The following is an 18760-nucleotide window of genomic DNA, read 5'->3' as shown; positions in this document are numbered from 1 at the left end:
ACACACTTAATATAAACACGGCACAAAAACGAAACGAGTTAAATAAAAGATGAAACATGTATTACCTTTCCGACTGTCTCCGATTCAAACATCATTACGAGTACTACGGGCGATAACATCAACTCAAAAAAGGAGAATATCGGGTCGTGTACGGTGTACTTACCTGCATATCCGACCCGACACCTATATGTATTTGGGTCATGACTCAGGTACTTTTTCAAATATCTGACCCAACATCTATCTATACACTATTTATGGTCTCAATTATTTAATTTTCGAATATTCAGCATATTATATGATTTCATTTAGGCAACGAATATATGCAAGACGAAAATTACTAAGTGCACGACCTTACTTCATGCAAGACCAAAATATAAATAAATTTACTAAGATCAAGACTGGAAATTACAAATATAACCCCAATATTAATTTAGATATTATTGATTCAAATTAGGCTAATTGCTATTGCAAGACCAAAAAAAAAACAAAAAAAAAAGGAATAAAAAAAAAGAAAACCCCAAACATCTTCTTCTTCACACTCATTTTACACATTTTTTTCCACAAAAAAATCTTCCATATTCTCCAAAACCCTCATCACACAAAACCCTCAAATCTTACTAAAACTTGAAAAGAAGGACATTATGGATACACAAGACATAACTATGGAGGATTCTAAGGTCGAAGAACACAAAGAGGTAAGAAATATTGTATTTTGTGATCGTTTTTCTCGTTTTTCGTACCTCATTTCACGTACAAAAAATTCGACGTGTACATGTCGAAATATGCTCCGAATATCGACACACTAGTGTCGAAAATTTCAACATAAATCGACACTCTTTTACTGTCGATTTTTATTGAATTTTTCGACATTATGGTGTCGATATTCGGTGCATATTTCGACCTGTACACGTCAAATTTTTTGTACGTAAAATGAGGTGCGGAAAACGATCAACGGCGACGACTGCAACGGCGACGGGGGAAGTGGTGGACTTCAACGGCGACGGCGACGGCGACGGGACGACGACGAAGGGTGGCGGCGAGTGCTGCAATTGAATTTTTTTTTTTGTTTTCTTCCCTTCTCCTCGTTTTTCAATTCTCGTTTTTTAATTTGCTTTTTCTTTTTTTTTATTAATTTTTCTTTTTTAAATTGGTCTTGCAAAAGTAAATTAATAAAAGAATTTTTATTTTGTTTGTATTTTATTAAAGTTATTATAGTCTTTTTATAGTTAATTTGATAAAAAAAATTAATTTGGTCTTGCCCTAAGTAAATTTGTGATTGCAAATAGTCGCTGTTTCATTTATCCTAATAACCTTGTTAAATTGTAACATTTAATTATCCATTTTTTTCTACGATTGGAGATGCATGAATAGGGCCCAAAACGGAAGGCCCATAAATATTTCAGGCCCGGCCCGTTTAGGAAGCTGCAACACTTTTAACATATAACTGAGGCCCATTTTCAATAATTCTCTTCTCCATCCTCAATTCTCTATCTGGAATCGCTCTCTCACACACCCAGTAAACGCACTCGCCGTATCCCCCACCGTGAAATCAACGAACAAACGATGTCGTATGTACCTCCTCACCTCAGAAATTCTTCCGCCGCCGCCGCAACAGCCGTCGTGAACGGCCACACCGATCACTTCCACGGGAAGCAGCTCAACAGCTCATATTCGCAATTCACTTCCGCTAAGAGCAACAATAGTAATGGCAACTCTACTAATTTCTGGAATGGGGGTTCTCGGAGCTCCGGGAATTATGTTTCTTCTGTGCCCGACGCAGTATTCCCTCAATGGAAGCCCTCCGACCGTGTTATCCGCCTTGAACCAGAACAGGTTTGGTTAATCAACTTTTTCTCTTTCCTGTTGTTACTGTGTGAATTCTGAGCTTAGTGCTGGTTTTTCTTTTGGAATTTATGCTCCATTTTTTGGGTCGCAAATTTATTTTTTCATAATTTCATGACTGGTAGTGGTTATTGGTGTTTTTTCCCCCTCTTTTTGTTTTTCCTTAATGGCTGCATTTGTGCTGCTTTTTTAGGCTTGAATTATTTTGAACGTATATTATTTATTTATTTTTGTTTATTGATGACTACGTTTGCTTTTAGAAAGTGATGCTGTACTTAACCAGGTTTTGTTTATCAGTTAGGTTTTAATTTTGACAGCGATAATGTACATGACCCTGGTAGTGTTGCTTGAGCATTTAATGCTACAAATTTCGATGTTGGATATTAGTGTTTAAAACAATAAGGGGGTTTGTTCCCGTCTTTCGCTATTCAAATTTCAAGGGAAAAGGAGGAAAATTGTTGCACACGTGAGTGGAATTTTAGGTTTTAGTTACTTTTCATTTCCTTTTCACTTTCCTCCACTAAATCTTGGTTGCAAATGGATCTTTATGGAAATTCATTGACGAACCACTTATGCTCTTTCGTTTGTGAGTAAGCTGGTGTTTATCTGAAATGATGTCCTTCGATCCGTTAATCGGTATATAATATGTATACGTATATTCAGATTCAGGAGGTCCGTTTGAGGCTAAATGTTGAGGCTACAGTTCCACCAGATTCACAACTTGCACCATCTCCTATTGAATCGTTTACTGACATGGTAAGAATCAGCAGGCATTGTTGATGATAAATTTTTGTATCTCCTCTTCGACTGGGATTAATTCTTGTAACGAATCTCATGTATTCCCTCTGTTTGTTTTTTCTCTTTGCAGAATTTGCATGCGAGTATCATGAAAGATATTGCACTTCATGGATACACTACACCGACTTCAATTCAGGCTCAAGCCATGCCAGTCGCTCTAAGTGGAAGAGATCTTTTGGGTTGCGCAGAAACTGGCAGTGGAAAAACGGCTGCATTTACCATACCTATGATACAGGTTTCAATATTTAACCTGTTTTCCTCGTAATTGGATTTTTTTTTTTCCAGTTGGTATCTTACAGATGTGAATCTTCTTTGTTATAGAACTATAATCCTAGTTTCTTATCCATTATCTGCAGCATTGCCTTGCTCAACCTCCAATTCGGCGCGGAGATGGACCTTTGGCATTGGTCTTGGCCCCAACTAGAGAGCTTGCTCAACAAATAGAGAAAGAGGTGAGACTGATAAGTTTAAGTCATTTGGACCGAGGTCACATTCTTATCAGCATACGTTCATTTGATATTTTCTAGTTTTGTATTAGACATGATATATAAATAGAAACTTGGAATTCTGAGTACTTCTCTGATTCACTTCAGTTTCCCATTTTTGTCATTGATTCGTGATGTGCTTCTTTGCTGTGGATTAAGGGAGATGGGTAAAGGGAGAAATGAAGGCTTTTGAATTGAACCAAAATCATATTGCCATCAGTTTCTTACAAGTCGCTGGTTCATATTATTCTTGGTTGCTGTGGATTAAGGCACATGTATAAAGTGAGGGAAGTAAAGCCATAGAAATAGACACTATATCACATACCTTGTATTGGATGTATTTTAACTCGAAAAATTTATTCCTCTTTCCCCTTTCAGATTGATTGCTAATCCATAATAGCAATCTTTTTGTACTTAGATCTGGATAAAGATGATTTTTTCCTAGTAGAGTACACACAATCTCATGAAGTATGAAGTGGAGATAATATGAATTGTATATACACAAGTTGTTTCGTCTAAGCTTGCATTGATTCTATCTTGGGTTATCGTCTTATAATCTTTCCAGGTGAAGGCATTTGGTAGATCTCTTGACTCCTTCAAAACAGCGATTGTTGTGGGTGGAACCAACATTTCTGAGCAGGTTATGACGAAATACTTATCAATTTGTCAGTTGTTGCTGCAAAGATCATTTTTTATTTGATAACAGCAACCTGTAATTTGGTTTTGTTATATTCTGATATCCTTCTATTAATGAATTTGCAAGACAGAGGTCTGAGCTGCGAGCAGGAGTGGATATAGTGGTTGCAACTCCTGGAAGATTTATTGATCATCTGCAACAAGGAAACACTTCCATATCGAGGATTTCATTTGTTGTTTTGGATGAGGCTGATAGGATGCTTGACATGGGATTTGAACCTCAGATAAGAGAGGTACTCGGGTCTTAATATTCACATAACTAACTCTATCCTCTTCTTAAGCTTCCTACTTTGTTTCTCTTTTCCTTGCGTGTGTGGGTTTTGATATAATTAGCTTTAAGTGGTTTTGATTGACTTCAGCTTAAGCTTTAGTGATATAAAATGATTATCCTGGGGTTTTTACATCATCATCATCAACCTCGTGTTTGTGATCGTTACCAACTTTTCTGACTCCTGTATATGCCGCCAAACCTACATGACATTTCCCATAGGCTTCGCATAATTGAACGATGTAAATCTATATGTTGATTTATCTCTTTATTGGTCGTTTGTTCCTCTTCCCTTTCCTTTTCTTTCATCTCTGCACTTCGGGATTTTCTTAACTCAGGCTTTCTCACCTTTACATTTGTATTGTCACTTCTTAATTGAACAGGATATTCATCTTGTAATATTCATGTTCATATTTTTATGTAGAATTAAAAATTTACGTGCTGTCTAATCCGGTTGTTGTAGGTGATGCAAAATCTTCCTGAAAAGCATCAAACTCTGCTGTTCAGTGCTACTATGCCAGTGGAAATCGAAGAGCTAGCACAGGTTAGAACTCTGTGGAGATCACAATATTGATCGTGCTGGTCCTATATTGATGTGGATATATTTGACACTTTGATTCTATCCTATTCTACTTTCCTACATTCTTCGACATCTTTTACGCAATTTATGGCCTTTCTGACTGCAAATTTTAGGAATACTTGACAAACCCTGTGCGGGTGAAAGTGGGAAAAGTTAGTAGCCCCACTGCAAATGTCTCCCAAGTTTTAGAGAAGGTGCCGGAAAATGAAAAGGTATGCTTCTCTTTGCACTATTATGATGAATTTAGATTAATAGATTGTTGAAGCCTTTATCTAGTTAGATGAAATTATCATCCTTTCTTTTTTATGGAAAAAGTTATTACAGAGTGCATCTTTCTTGAACTTCATAGATGATTGAGAGAAAACATTATGTCTCACAGTCGTCGTTGATTGGTCATAAAAAATACGGCTAAGTGTTGACCATTATATTTTCTTGGTTGCATGTAGCCCTGGTACATCGGCCATATATGTATGTCATAGTGATAATTCTATGCTAATGCTCATTCATATGTAGAAGTTTTTTAGCTCCACCTGTTATAAATGTTCAGGTCTTCTTACATAAGGATGGCTTTGTTTCGTACAAATAGTTTGCAAAATAACCTCCATAGTACTCATAAAACGTATAAATGTGTGGTTTCTGATCAGGATTAGAACGCTCAACATTGTCATTTCTGTATAGCATGGTAGTGATTTATAAATGAGTTTTAGGAATGTATAATGGCTTACCTGTTCTTAAAGATTGTAAATGTTACAATTCACTTCCTTTTAATATATTTTAATTATTTATCATTTGTCTAATGCCTGTGAAGGGGCTAAAGAGTTTACAAGTGATTGTATCTGAAAGTTGGTTATCACATCACGATGAATATCACTAATCTGTATGAGATTTGAGTATATTTACCTCTAAATATTATTCGGATAAAGCATGTTAAAAGTTGTTTATGGTATGAAGGTTGACAGGCTGCTAAATATGCTTGTTGAGGCAGCTAATCAATCAGAAAGATGCGGCCATTCATTCCCCTTGACCATTGTATTTGTGGAACGGAAGGTACTGCAATTCACGCCCACATGCAATTAATATGACTCTATTCTTTCCGTTTCAGCATCGCATTGCAGAGGTTTGCAACATGTTTATAGTCTCGTAAACTTCATCGGTGTTGGATTTGATACGATGTTAACTCACCTGTATGCTAGAGCTGTGCTTAAGTATGTTGCTTTTACTTGCTTTTACAAGGCTGTGAACTTGCTTCTACTTGAATACGGTAAAAGCAATGTCATCAAATGTATGAATATCTGTTTTAATGTATTGTTCAAATATTTGCCTCTAAATTATTCTTGACCTTATTTACGGCAGCTTTTTTTTACAAATGATGCTACAAATTTTTATTTATGTAGCATTTCAGTTGTGCAATGAGAAAGGTCTAAGAAGTAAGAAGTCTATCAGAAAGGACACTCAATCTGCTTGGGGTCAACTGATCTATGTTCTTGTTAAGATAATTGTGCTATCCAACATGGTTTCGATAATACATTTAAAACATCTTTACATATGGCTCATCATCCGGATTTTTAGCAGTTGAAAAATTAACTTTTTTAGGATTCAATTAACATTTTCTGTCTAGTGTCGACTGGGATGCTTGCTTAGCTAAACTAGAAGAGTATTGCAATTTTTAGTTGTTTTAGTAGCATATCTCTAAACTGTCGCGAAGATTCTGATTAAGTTATGTATTCAATGAGATAAGATTTGTATTTCAGTTACATTACAATGTGCCATGATGAGACTGTCTCGATCATCAATAAATACACCGATCTAACTGGTATTTGCAGCTCTTGCTAAGTTAACATCCTTAAAAAAAATTGGCTGTGTTAGTGTGTCTAAAATCAAAAAAAAAAAATTGCATTGTGTCTTGAAAGGAAAGGAGTGCTACTATGTCTTCTTAATTCGGTTGGTTTCTATGTTATGGCCCCATTTTCTGGTATTAACAGTTGTAGATATACTTCCCGTTCAACCCAATATCACCCCTACCCTTTTCCTTCCATTCTCAGTGGTGTATCTCAACTGTTGCATATTGATGTGATCTTTCAGAGCAGATGCGATGAAGTTGCTGAAGCATTGATACAACAAGGTCTGCAAGCGGCTGCTCTTCATGGTGGTCGTACTCAAAGTGAGAGAGAGACTGCTCTCCGTGATTTTAGGCACGGTCCTTCTAGAATACTGGTACGTCTAGGGCCTGCCTTTGTTATATCTGTTAGTTAGCTGTTGCACTAATTTGATCTATTCTATTTATGCCCCTCGTCTTCCTCCTTCAACTTCTTCACTTTCCTTCTACTTGTTTATGAGCGAGCAAAGACGCTGATAATTTTTTCTTATGCTACTTTGATTTTATTGCCGATAAAGGTGAGTGGCATCATCATGAAGGACATAATCATGTTCTTGAAATATGAGGTGCAGTTACGCACGTTCAACTATAACTCTAACTGTTTCTGAAGCTTGATTCAAGTTTGATTCTAGATTGAATTTTCCGTTATCGAAAGTATTTGAATAATCTGTCTTTTGACCTTATTCTACATGCATTGAGCTGATCACTTTTTCTAATGCTCCAAAATCTTCACTCAGTTTTACAGCTGTTTTACTGTGTTTTAAACATTCTATATCCTTGTTTTCTTGATTTGCAGGTCGCCACGGATATTGCATCAAGGGGATTGGATGTGACTGGTGTTGCTCATGTCATCAATTTGGATCTTCCAAAGGTAAATCGGGCTGCCAACTTTTATGGTTATTTATATATATTACCATTTTCTTTTATCAAATAGCCCAATAAAACATATACAGTGTCCCATGTTGAAGTTGGAGTCTCCTTCATTTAGTTTCTGATCTCCTATCTATATCAATTGCATGATTTATTATAACCACGAATTCTGGGATTGTGAAAACATAGACCATGGAAGATTATGTACACCGAATTGGAAGGACTGGTCGTGCAGGTTCAACAGGGCAGTCTACATCCTTCTATACTGATCGTGACATGGTATATTCCTTGTCTCGTTTCTTTTCTTTCGTATTCGTTATTATTCTTTTTTCCTTTTCCTCACTGTTTCAGCGTTGGGGGTTTGCAGTTTCTTGTAGCACAAATAAAGAAAGCAATTCAAGATGTCGACTCTGGGAATACTTTAAGTTTTGCAACGGGAAAGGTGGGTTCTCTCATTTCCTTTGCTTCTCCGGTTGAGAAATTGTGAAATACCTGAAACGCCCTTTTTTATATTCCTTTTCTTTTTCGTGGAATTTAGACTGCGAGAAGGAAGGAGAGGGAAGCTTTAGCTGCTCAGAAAGACGGAAAAGGAGGTACAGTGCCATTGGTTGAATCGAGAGCGATAAACGTGGAGGACAAATACAGGCACATGATTTCCCCTTCACTAACCACAAAAGAGGGCGCTGCCGATGATGCTTGGGATGACTAACTCATCAAAAAAAAAAATCGTGTCGAGCCGTAGGTTTTATTTATGTTTTCCGATTCTTGGTTTCCTTTTCGATCAGCTGATAGAAATGGCAAAAAAAATTATGTTGAAAGTAGATTGTCGTGTACATTTACACAATTTTGTTTAAAAAATAGTCTTCTAGGCTTTCTATTCTAGCCCACTGATTTTACTCACTTGTTGCCATAACTTTTGTAGTAATAGAATGTTATGCCATATCTTTTATCTTCTTTCTCCAGAAAATGGATTTCAATAATTGGGAAATGGGTTTTCGGGTTCTGTTATTTGATTAAATGTTTTCAATAATGCATTCTATGTTAATCTTAAATTCTGCAAAGGCAATAGTAATGTAGATGGTCGACTTTATGCTACACTCGATCAAGCACACTTACATAATCGTGTTGTTCGTGAATGAACGATAACTGTATACATCCGTAAAGATGGAAAATTGCAATTTACTCCTTCCAAGAAAAACCAGCAAATTAACATAACAAAAGATCACACACCTCAGCATGCATTTTACAAAGACTTAGGCTAAGCCAAATGTACACATGAACAACACATAATACAAAAATAAAGGCAGTTCCTCCAAAAAGAAAAAAAAAACACAGTACCACATAGAAACCTAGATCTTTTTACATCTTCGACTTAAGAAGCTATTACCGGCAATCCCTTATGCCCTACGACAGCCTGTCGAAGCCTATGGTACCCATTCCGATAATGCTCGAGCGAAAAACAAAGCTGCCTAATCGCCTCTCGTTTCTCCTCCGCCCCTTCGATAATAATTTCCTCCTTTTTCTCCACTTCCCTCTCGAGTTCCTTGATCCTCCACCTCAGCTCCTCTATCGATTTACGTGCCACCTCAGCACCACCGATCAAATCAACATGTTCCATGTGCAGTTGATGCAGATGCTTGTTCATCTCATCTATATGGTCGTCTTTCGAACTCACTTCCACAACAAGTGCATCAATTTTAGTATTTAAATCTTCGATGCTTTTCTTTAGCTCTTCGATTAATTCGTTTTTCTCTGCCAAATCAGCCTTCAAATCGTCGATTTGAGATCCGAATACGACTTCTGCTTCTGCCTTTCGTCTCACATCCTCTTGTAATGATTGGCAACGGAAGTCCAATTCTTTTAGATTATCCTCCAAAGATGCTCTCTCTTTCGATATTCTTGTTATTTCCGATCGAAGTTGCTCGTTTTCTTCCGATAGGCTCTTATTCGCATTGGACATTGCTTCTTTAAGTACCCTGATTTCTTGATCTCGGTCCGAGAGGTTTGTTTTGTACCGTGTTACACGCTCCTGCAGCTTCAAAACCTCTCGTTTCTCTTTCTCGAGCTCCTTTTCAGCCATTTTAAGCTCATCTTGCAAATTTTCATTAGAGGATCCTTTGCTTGTAAGCTCTTGTCTTAACCTCGCGATTTCCTCTTCTGAGTCTCGAAGTTTGTCCTGTGTGATTCTAAGCTCTTCCTCAAGTGTCTGAATTTTGTCCACCGAGTCCACAACTTCGCCTTCCGATCCATCCATAACACTTTCTTGATTTTGCTCCACCTCGGTGTTATCTTCAAGTGACGCGTACTTTCGAAGCTCAATCGTCAAACGGCCGATTTCTTCTTTCGCAACCCGCAACTGCTCTTCGTATTTACCTTTCTTCTCGTCGCTGAATTGACCGAAATGCCCTCCGGAGATGTCCGCCACCTCTCGGCTCTGGAGTTTCTCTTTCACCTCACGAAGCTCAACCTCTAGCTCGATAATCTTCGTACGAAGCCCCTGCTCTTCATCATTCCCAGAGTAATTGTTCACCGAGGAATCTTCTTCATCGTCAGATTCCGATTCCGACTCCATACTACAAATATCCGAACCGGGCCCACCACCATTTCCAAGAAAAAATTCAAACCCAGCGGCCCGTGGGCCCGATTTCCGCTGACTCAGCGGTCTCCGATCGGGAGACGCCATAGCTGAAGGGGGCTCGGACCCCAAATCGGAGATTCCCGAGCATTGGGATTGGAGATCGGAGGGAATATTCTTTTTCAGCTCTCCCGTGACATGGTCGTACCTCTCTGCTAACGAGCGGTACATTCGGTAAAAATCCTCGACGAGGCTTATTAGCTCGGGCCTTTTCTGATAGTACATTTCGGCTTTCTTGGCGAAGGAATCTGCATCCTCTTCTATGAGTTTCAGCATCCGTTTCACGTGCTGATCCATATCTGAAACCAACAATTTGTTCGTCATTTTTTGGCTCGGCATTTTTGTTTGTTTATTTTTTATTTTTATTACAACATGACATGCAAGTGTTTTTTTGTTGTGTGAATGAAAAGGTCAAATTCAAAACATAATTCTCCTGGAATGTTTGTTTGATTGAGGGAGAGTGTTGTTCACCACTTATTATTCCTTTTTTAGAGGAACGGCTAAGAGTTGACCGATATAGATAAGTCAAACGATGGCCAGATATCTTTCGATCGGTCTCCGAAAGCCACTCCAAATATTTGAATTTAAACAAATTCATATTATATGATCATAAATTTTTTATTTTTTTTTTCGGAATGCTTATTCAAAAAAATGCACATGTTTGTAATTAGCAATTACATAAAATAAGCTGATAAACACTAATTTAAGCTAATTAATATAATTTAGGCAAAGAATATTATGGTATATATATATATATATATATATATATATATATATATATATATATATATATATACCTTCAAGATTATCTTGTAGCCACTTAGAGTTTTTGGGACTAACGTGACTATCCCACCACCACGAGTACGTTTTCTTCGACTCCATCCTCTTCATTTTATTCGACTTCACCTGAAAATATATTTAAAAAAAAAAACGAATTTATATTGAAAAATCACACTATGAAAGAGCAAATGAATGCTATACTAATACCACCAAAAATATTCGATACTAACTATATATTTCCAAATCCGTTATTTTCTTTATTCTTTTGGCAATTAGATGAAAATAAAACAAAATAGTGCGTGGAGTCGAGTTTCTTACAATGTTCGATGCCATAGTTGCAAAGTTGACACAACTTGATTGTTGTTTGTTGCTACTAACACCTTCCTCAAAGCAAGAATAAGTAGATAATTAACCTGCAAGTTAGGATCACACAACTTAAAGACAAAATTGAAAATACATGCATGTATATAATATATATATATATATATATATATATATATATATATATATATATTAACACATCATAAAAATTTGCGAACGCAATTAAATCTCTATTAAAAAAAAAAAAGTATAATCTTTAAACTGAAGATAGATTGAGAAAGCCCATTCACAAAAATGGGCCAGCACACTTAAAATGATTTTGGTTTGACTAAACATTTATTTGGTATGGACTATATGGAGCCCAAGAGGCGCGTGTGACCACGTAAACAGAAAGCGCGTGGACATAGGAAACATAAAAAAAGTAATAGAGGCGAGTAAATCATCATAAATGGGCACAACTGTCCAAACAACACAACTCCAGCTATACCTACACAGGTCGTCTCTTTCTCATCACACGTTTCACTCACTCGCCTAATTATTTTTCCTTTTTTTTTTAAATATTACCGTAAGCAACTCAGTGAATTACTAGTAGTAAAAAACAGGGTTTCAGAAAGAAGAAAGATGTGTTTTTTGAATGGGTACTGAGAAGTAAGAACAGCAAATATAAAAAAAAATCTTTTTTTTTTTTTTTTGTTGTATCAGAAAATGGGAAGATTAAAAAATAATAATGGCGCAGTTAACATGTGGGAGAAATAAATGAATGGTGGTGAGAGAGGGTTTGTCTTATTGTACTTAATGCCTCAAACTTAGAGAGCCCCCATAATAAATCAAAGATTAAATAATAGAAGCAGAAAAATAAAACAAGAAATTAATAATTAATTAATCCAGAGTCAAATAATAAATTAAATGCGGTGCTGCACCGATGCAGAAATAACTCAACTTTTCTGAAGCTTCTTCAGTTTTCAACATTTCACACACACACAACTCTGAGATCAGGAGCTAAAAGACTGCAAATAGATTTTGCAAGAGAAAGATTTTGCAATGGGCACATATATATATATATATATATATATATATATATATATATATATATATATATATATATATATATATATAAATAAAGATTGGATTTTTATCAAGAAAGCTAGCATCTTTGTAAACTCACAAATGCACAACCCCAAGAAAAAAGAATGCAAAATTAGAGATTAATTTCTGAACAAGATTGAAAAGAAATAACTCTAACCTTGTTTATCCGAAGATAGAGAGAGAAACCAAAGAAAGCCTAACAAGATTCTGAAACTCCGGCAGTAGTGATACAAGAAAACATGTATAGAGAGAGAGAGAGAGAGAGATTCCTTGGTTTTATTTCTTTTAGTTGGAGTGGAGGCTACTTATATCTCATATATATATATGTATAGGTAAATTATGAAGAACAAAAACCCCTTAACTTAGGTCAAATTATGAAAAATACCCCCCACCTATCTGTAATTACTAAAATCCTACTTACGTTTGTTTCCGTCTTACACCGATATCCTTACGGGGTGACTTTTCACAAAATCTTTTTTCACTCTAGCGAATATTTCTTGGAAATGCCAATAATACCCCTGCTTATGTGGATTTCTTTTATGCTACTTTTTTAAGGTAAAAATTATTCTCAAACAGGTAATGATAATACTAAAAAGTTGTAAATGTGTCATTACAAAAAGAATAAAGATTCCAGGCCTTTAGAGTGTCATTTTTTATCTCTCAACAGTGATATAAAGGAATGTCACATCTGCAAGGGTAGAATTGATATTTTTAGGGAAATATTACTCGTAATAAAAAAAAATCGTGAAAAATCACATTGTAAGGGGTTGGTGTAATATTGAAACTAATGTCAAGAAAATATTAATAACTACGAATAGTTGGGGTGCTTTTCGTAATTTAACTTAAATTTAGGGGTGGAGGGATTTGCAATTAATTATTTAAGAAAAAGACGGTGGAGGAAAAGACGGACAACAATATCTGAATTTTGTTCACATGGGGAAAGATATTATTTTCAAATTTTATAATAAGTCAAAATGTTTTTATACATTTTGGCAGGACTATAGTGTAACGCGCCCAAATTAATATTTCGGTGCAAATCAAAATCAATTTTCCCCCCTTCTAGTTTGATATATGAATTCATCTCAAAAAAAAGTTTGATATATGAATTTCCCCCCTTTTATTTTGTTCAACTGGTACTAGTAAGACGACGTCGTTTTAACCATTTTAATTGCTCATTTTTTTAAACGCACTACTTTAGGATGAAAAACATGATTTTCAGTCGGATTCCAATGTTATGTTTCAAACCTTCAAACAGAATCAGGCAAGACAATGGTTCGCAGTTTAACTGATTCAACTGACCGATCCCATCTCAACGCGTAAAACACGAAGAAGAAAAAAAAAAAAAAAAAAAAAAAAAGAACGAAGATCAAGCGACGTGCTGTCTTATTCATGTTTCATGAGATCACACATGGCACGTGTTTGCTAAACAAATGAGTTATGGGTTACCATTCACGTTCTTGTTCAACAATTATTGACTTCCATTCATTTTTTTAGTTTCCCAATTATTTGGCATCTCAAATACAATGTATTCAATCATTTTCATTATATAGGAAAATGTATACATTATATAATTATAGGCATTGTTTATATGTCAAGATATTATTGAATAATTTAATGAAACATAATTATACTATTGGACCTTCGAATAATCTACCTAACAAGTTATTGAAGCTACCAAACATCACTCGTAGTCCAGTTATTTTGTTAATAATGACTAATCTACCCAACCAAACGAGTTTTTAGAGTTATACATGAATGTTAACATGATCAACAATAAGTCAACTATGTTGATTATAACAAAAAAATTGAATTATTTGATAGTAACTGGACTCGAACTCAATCAATAACAAATATAGTAAATACTAAATTTGAACCAAAACTGGGTAACCCTCTTCAAGATAAGTCAACATCAATACGTGTGGCTTATTAGAAAAATAAGTAAAATAAAAAAAAAAAAAAAAAATATAAATTAGGCACTTCACACAAGTATACAACAAACTAGTAAGAGAAAAAGAACAAAGCAGCTACAAGCTATTGGAAATATGATTTTAAGTTCCAGCTTTACGGCGGCCAACACGAGCAACGAATCCAGCCTTGATCGGAGCAACTGATCTTCCAGAACCACACTGCAATCAAATTATCACAAAAATGTTTAAGAGCAATTCAATATGATATGATGCAACAAGACCAAAACTAATTTCAGTGTGTGCTTGATAAAATTGGGTATTATGGTCCAGAATCGTCAATCTTTCTCTAAAAGGCCTCAGACTTGGTATAGAAACACTCGTCAAATTGTAAAATCAGACAATGTAGGCAAATATCTTAGTCATCACAGGCCTCGAGAGAAACAAGATAACAACAGCTTTCTCTTTCAAATTTTACAAATTCTAATATGGGCTATAATGTAATCACAATAGTCCAGAGGATAAGGCAAAGGGCACCTTTCTAAAACATAGTCGGTAAGAAAATAATTTTGGGAAGAGGTCGAATAGTAGAGCAGGGTTAGGGGGCAAAAGACGAGCAAAAGAAAAATTCCACATTAAACCTCAGGCCTCAGAAAATTGAATATTCTCTTTCAATGAAAACAATCAGACAATGTAGGCAAATATTTTAATCATCACAGGCCCCAAGAAAACGAGATCACAAAAACTTCCTCCTTTAGATTTGATAAATTCAATAGGGACTAATAACAACACTATATAGCAGATATGACACCTGGCATGAGGAGCTAGGAAAAACAATCGAGAGGGTACGGAATAAGGGCAGGGGATGAGGGGGGCTAGAGTATGGCAGAATTCCCAATTATACTACACAGGCCTCAGAAATATTGAAAACTATCTTTCAGCAAAAGCATCAGACAATGTAGGCAAATATTTTAATCATCACAGGCTCCAAGACAATGAGACGACTAAAGATTCCTCTAGATTACTAACTCTATTATGGACTAATTTCATCACCATAAACAAGATAAGGTACCTAGCTACGATAAGAAGAAATAATTCCGGGTCGAATAGGGGCAGGGGATTTGGTCAAACGGCAAGCAAAAAGAAAAACTAGAATTCTTGATTAAACTTGAGGCCTCAGAATATTTGAAAATTCTCTTTCAGGAAAAACAATCAGACAATGTAGGCAAATGTTTCGATCATCACAGGCCTCAAGAGAACAATTACACAAGCTTTTTCTTTCAGATTTACTAAATTCAATATGGACTAATATCAACACCATATTACCAGATAAGACACCTAACTAGAGGAGCTAGAAAAAAAAGTTGGCACGGGATGGAACAGGGAATAGGGGGCAAAGGAGGAGCAACTAAAGTATGTCAGAATTCCTTTTTGCACACGAGGCCTCAGAATATTGGAAATTGTCTTTCAGAATAAACATCAGACAATGTAGGCAAAATGTTTTAATCATCACAGGCCCCAATAGAGAATTAGAAGACAAAAGCTTCATCTAGATTAATAGCTCGGGTATGGATTAATATCATAACCATACATCAAATAAGGCACATGACTAAGCTACAAAACAAAATAATTTAGGGAGGAAATGGCCTAGGGTCAGTGGAAAAGGGAGAAAGGGTGAGCAAAACAAAAACCTAAAATATGCAAGAATTCCTGATTACACTTGAGGCCTCAGAATGTTGAAAATTGTCTTTCAGGAAAAGAAATCAGACAATGTAGGCAAATGTTTTAGTCATCACAGGCCCCAAGAGAACATTATAAACACTCTCTCCCTCAGATTACTAGATTCAATATGGACTAATACCTTCACCATATTGTAATAAGGCACCTGGCTAGAAAAACTAGGAAAAAAATATTTCCGGAGGCATGGGATACCAACAAATACTTGAGTTTCTTCAATTTCACAGTTACTTAAGAAACAACCATGTGGAGAAAGGAGGTTACCTTTTCACATCTAAGAAAGAATAGACGGTTCTCCTTTGAGAGGATGGTATCTGGACTTTTGCATCCATTGCATATGACATACTCATCTGAAATGTCATCCAAAACCAAAATATAGCAGGTAAATATATTGTTTTACAAAGATGTAAAAGCACCATATATTCAAAATCATTTCTAAATATTGCAATAAGCTAAGCTAACATAAAAAATAGATTTATAATGTAGACCAAAGCATTTGACAACCAGAGAGATTTATATCTCCAATTCATCATGAAAAGTATTGTGAAAAAGGTAACATGAAACTTACTAATATATCGTCGCAGAATTCCCTCAAAGTTCTTGGGAGCAAATCGCCCTTTGACCACCAATCTTTGTTGTCCATCCAGAGACCCACTTGTTCCCATTTCAGCCAGCAAGAAAGTCATAACATGCTCGGGTTGCCTATGCATTCTGTAGAACAGAAATACAATAACAAAAGTAAGATATCAACATTATTTATGCCAACACAATCACAAGTATCTCAGAAAAATTAATTAGTAAATACCATGTTTGTTATGATTTAAACACATTCAGAATAATAGTACGCACAGCTACTTTATCAAGACAAAACAAGTTTGAACCAAAGAAATAATAGCATACGTTTTGCAGAGATCCATGAAATTCACGAAAACAGTCTTCTTTGTGCCTTCACGTAGCACTTGAGGAGGTCTCATAACTGTTCTACGCCGATCTCCAGCAAGCTCAGGGTTGTTTTCACGGAGTATGTTAAATACTCTCCCAAGAAGCTGCACATGGTAACCCAAAGATTAAAACAGTAATCAACAAACGGAAGAAGGAAACTAATCTATTTGCACATGGCATAAAATCAAGATGTCAATCAGTAACTACAACTTCGCCAAATGCTACACCACATAATTAAAAATAATCATGAAAGATTAAGACACTCAATTGTAAAAAGCTTAATTCTTAAAAATGTCTTCCACTGAATACAGTTCAAGGTACGAAAGAATACGTACCTCCTCATATATATAATCCCTATCAGTTCCTTCCCACGGATATTGTTGTAATACAATTCCTTCTCCTTCCTCGTCTTCTCCAATGACATCTAAAATTTCACAAACAAAATTATCGATGATATAATAGAAGTTGAGAAAGAGCACAAATACGACGCCGTCTCAAACAAAACATTTCTCACCATCTAATTCTTCCCCCACATTCTCTTTTTCTTCACTCAGAAGATCAGTATGTGCCTAAAACACGTTTGCAAGACGTCACATTCACGAACAAATCATAAATAAAAAAATCAGCAAAACTATACAAAGTAACGAAAGAATCACTCACTGCTTTCTTCTTTTTCTTCTTGAGACCAGCAAATGAAGTTTCAAGACCATCCGAAACTGCCCAAGAATTTGATAATTAGTGAAGTTGACAAGTTAAATTTCCGTAAAATTCATGTTCTATATAAAATAAATAATAAGGACCCACTGGCTTGTATACATATTTACCAGATACGCTCTCAACTTTCTCAGCTAAAGTATCAACAGACTCCTCTTCAGCTAGATCTTGAGCCACTGGCTTCTTCTTTTTCTTCTTTTTTGTTGGATCAAACGGAGCTATCTGAAACCCAATCGTAAACAATTGAACGTATAAAAACACCATTACCACACAGATTGAGGACTTATTTTCATAAGGAACACATACATGGAAATATTATATATTTCTTTAAGGAAAATGCATATCATATTCGAGTAAGTAAAAAAAATGTTTGAGCAACAAAAGAAAAAAAGTAACTGAATTTCTAGGTTAAAATAAAACTTACATCTCCAACATCATCTTTAATCTCCTCCTTCATCTCATTCCGATTTTCTTCGTCCGCCATGATTGCACTTGGATCTGCAACATACATACAAACTGTGAGCCCGAAGTATTACAAAAAAATAATAACTTTATCCACGGTATATATAAACTCAATAAACCAAAACAAAACCCAGTTGTCTGATGGTTAAAAAATATAAATCAAATTAATCGTCAGCTTTTTTTAGAAATGAAGTAGCTGAAGCGATACAAACCCTAGAATTTTCAACAAATCAGAGATTTTATAAATAAATAAATTAAGAATTTACTTCAAACTCTGTAATTCGAGACGAATTGAAGAGGAAGATATGATACCTAGCTGCTGCAGTATAGAGATACAGACAAGTTTCCTCCAAATAAACGATTACTTTTTCCTGCCCTAATTTTGGTGGAGATGGTGGGTTTATAGAAGGTACTGTTGATGGGTTAACAATCCCGGCTTTGAAATGGGCTTTTAACACAATTACGGGCTTTTTATACATACGGGCTTTTACCACATAAGCCCAGCCCATTTGTGTTTCTTCTTCCAAAAATTGTCGCCCTATTTTAAGAATTTATATTTCCATTGTTTTACTTTGGACTTCATGAATTTGGTTCAGAAATTGTAATTTTGTAGGAATTGCTGTCAATTATACGTTACACTCTGATATACCTAATTGGGCCGACCCAATGGACCCCAATTTATTTAATAATTAGGCCCAATACACGAAAGTATTCGGGCCCATTACACGAAAACCCAAGCACCTTCAAAGTAAGGCTTGGGCCCA

General features: G+C 35.7%; 3 protein-coding genes and 5 non-coding genes across 8 annotated transcripts; 1 reads left to right on the top strand and 7 right to left on the bottom strand.

Moving 5' to 3' along the window:
* Positions 1-1464: 1464 nt before the first annotated feature.
* Positions 1465-8382, top strand: LOC105962375 (DEAD-box ATP-dependent RNA helicase 20). Its single transcript, XM_012986709.2, has 14 exons — positions 1465-1833; positions 2506-2598; positions 2711-2875; positions 2997-3092; positions 3691-3765; positions 3893-4054; positions 4553-4633; positions 4783-4881; positions 5621-5716; positions 6752-6883; positions 7342-7416; positions 7605-7694; positions 7783-7857; positions 7954-8382. The coding sequence occupies exons 1-14, from the start codon at positions 1564-1566 to the stop codon at positions 8122-8124; spliced, it is 1680 nt and encodes a 559-aa protein (XP_012842163.1). The 5' UTR covers positions 1465-1563; the 3' UTR covers positions 8125-8382.
* A 219-nt stretch (positions 8383-8601) lies between these two features.
* LOC105962471 (protein NETWORKED 4A) lies at positions 8602-12555 on the bottom strand. Its single transcript, XM_012986815.2, has 4 exons — positions 12395-12555; positions 11149-11243; positions 10848-10956; positions 8602-10349 (listed from the first exon to the last, which is right to left on the bottom strand). Exons 2-4 carry the CDS (start codon positions 11161-11163, stop codon positions 8788-8790), a joined length of 1686 nt encoding a protein of 561 aa, XP_012842269.2. The 5' UTR covers positions 11164-11243; positions 12395-12555; the 3' UTR covers positions 8602-8787.
* Positions 12556-14081: 1526 nt separating this feature from the next.
* Positions 14082-18437, bottom strand: LOC105962566 (eukaryotic translation initiation factor 2 subunit beta). The gene is made up of 10 exons (XM_012986908.2): positions 18309-18437; positions 17959-18032; positions 17645-17756; positions 17481-17536; positions 17335-17389; positions 17156-17244; positions 16779-16924; positions 16447-16589; positions 16143-16228; positions 14082-14363 (listed from the first exon to the last, which is right to left on the bottom strand). Exons 2-10 carry the CDS (start codon positions 18016-18018, stop codon positions 14286-14288), a joined length of 825 nt encoding a protein of 274 aa, XP_012842362.2. The 5' UTR covers positions 18019-18032; positions 18309-18437; the 3' UTR covers positions 14082-14285.
* Positions 14784-14866, bottom strand: LOC148770943 (small nucleolar RNA SNORD34). The gene has a single exon (XR_016031075.1). It is a non-coding gene; the product is annotated as a small nucleolar RNA SNORD34 (small nucleolar RNA).
* On the bottom strand, positions 15049-15131 carry LOC148770942 (small nucleolar RNA SNORD34). The gene has a single exon (XR_016031076.1). It is a non-coding gene; the product is annotated as a small nucleolar RNA SNORD34 (small nucleolar RNA).
* Positions 15311-15394, bottom strand: LOC148770941 (small nucleolar RNA SNORD34). Its single transcript, XR_016031074.1, has one exon. It is a non-coding gene; the product is annotated as a small nucleolar RNA SNORD34 (small nucleolar RNA).
* Positions 15580-15662, bottom strand: LOC148770940 (small nucleolar RNA SNORD34). Its single transcript, XR_016031072.1, has one exon. It is a non-coding gene; the product is annotated as a small nucleolar RNA SNORD34 (small nucleolar RNA).
* On the bottom strand, positions 15863-15945 carry LOC148770939 (small nucleolar RNA SNORD34). Its single transcript, XR_016031073.1, has one exon. It is a non-coding gene; the product is annotated as a small nucleolar RNA SNORD34 (small nucleolar RNA).
* Positions 18438-18760: the final 323 nt, after the last annotated feature.

Source organism: Erythranthe guttata, chromosome 4 (assembly GCF_056151865.1).
Source record: "Erythranthe guttata isolate IM_541 chromosome 4, IM_541, whole genome shotgun sequence".
Taxonomy (NCBI): Eukaryota; Viridiplantae; Streptophyta; class Magnoliopsida; order Lamiales; family Phrymaceae; genus Erythranthe; species Erythranthe guttata.
This window is presented reverse-complemented; position numbering and strand designations above follow the sequence as displayed.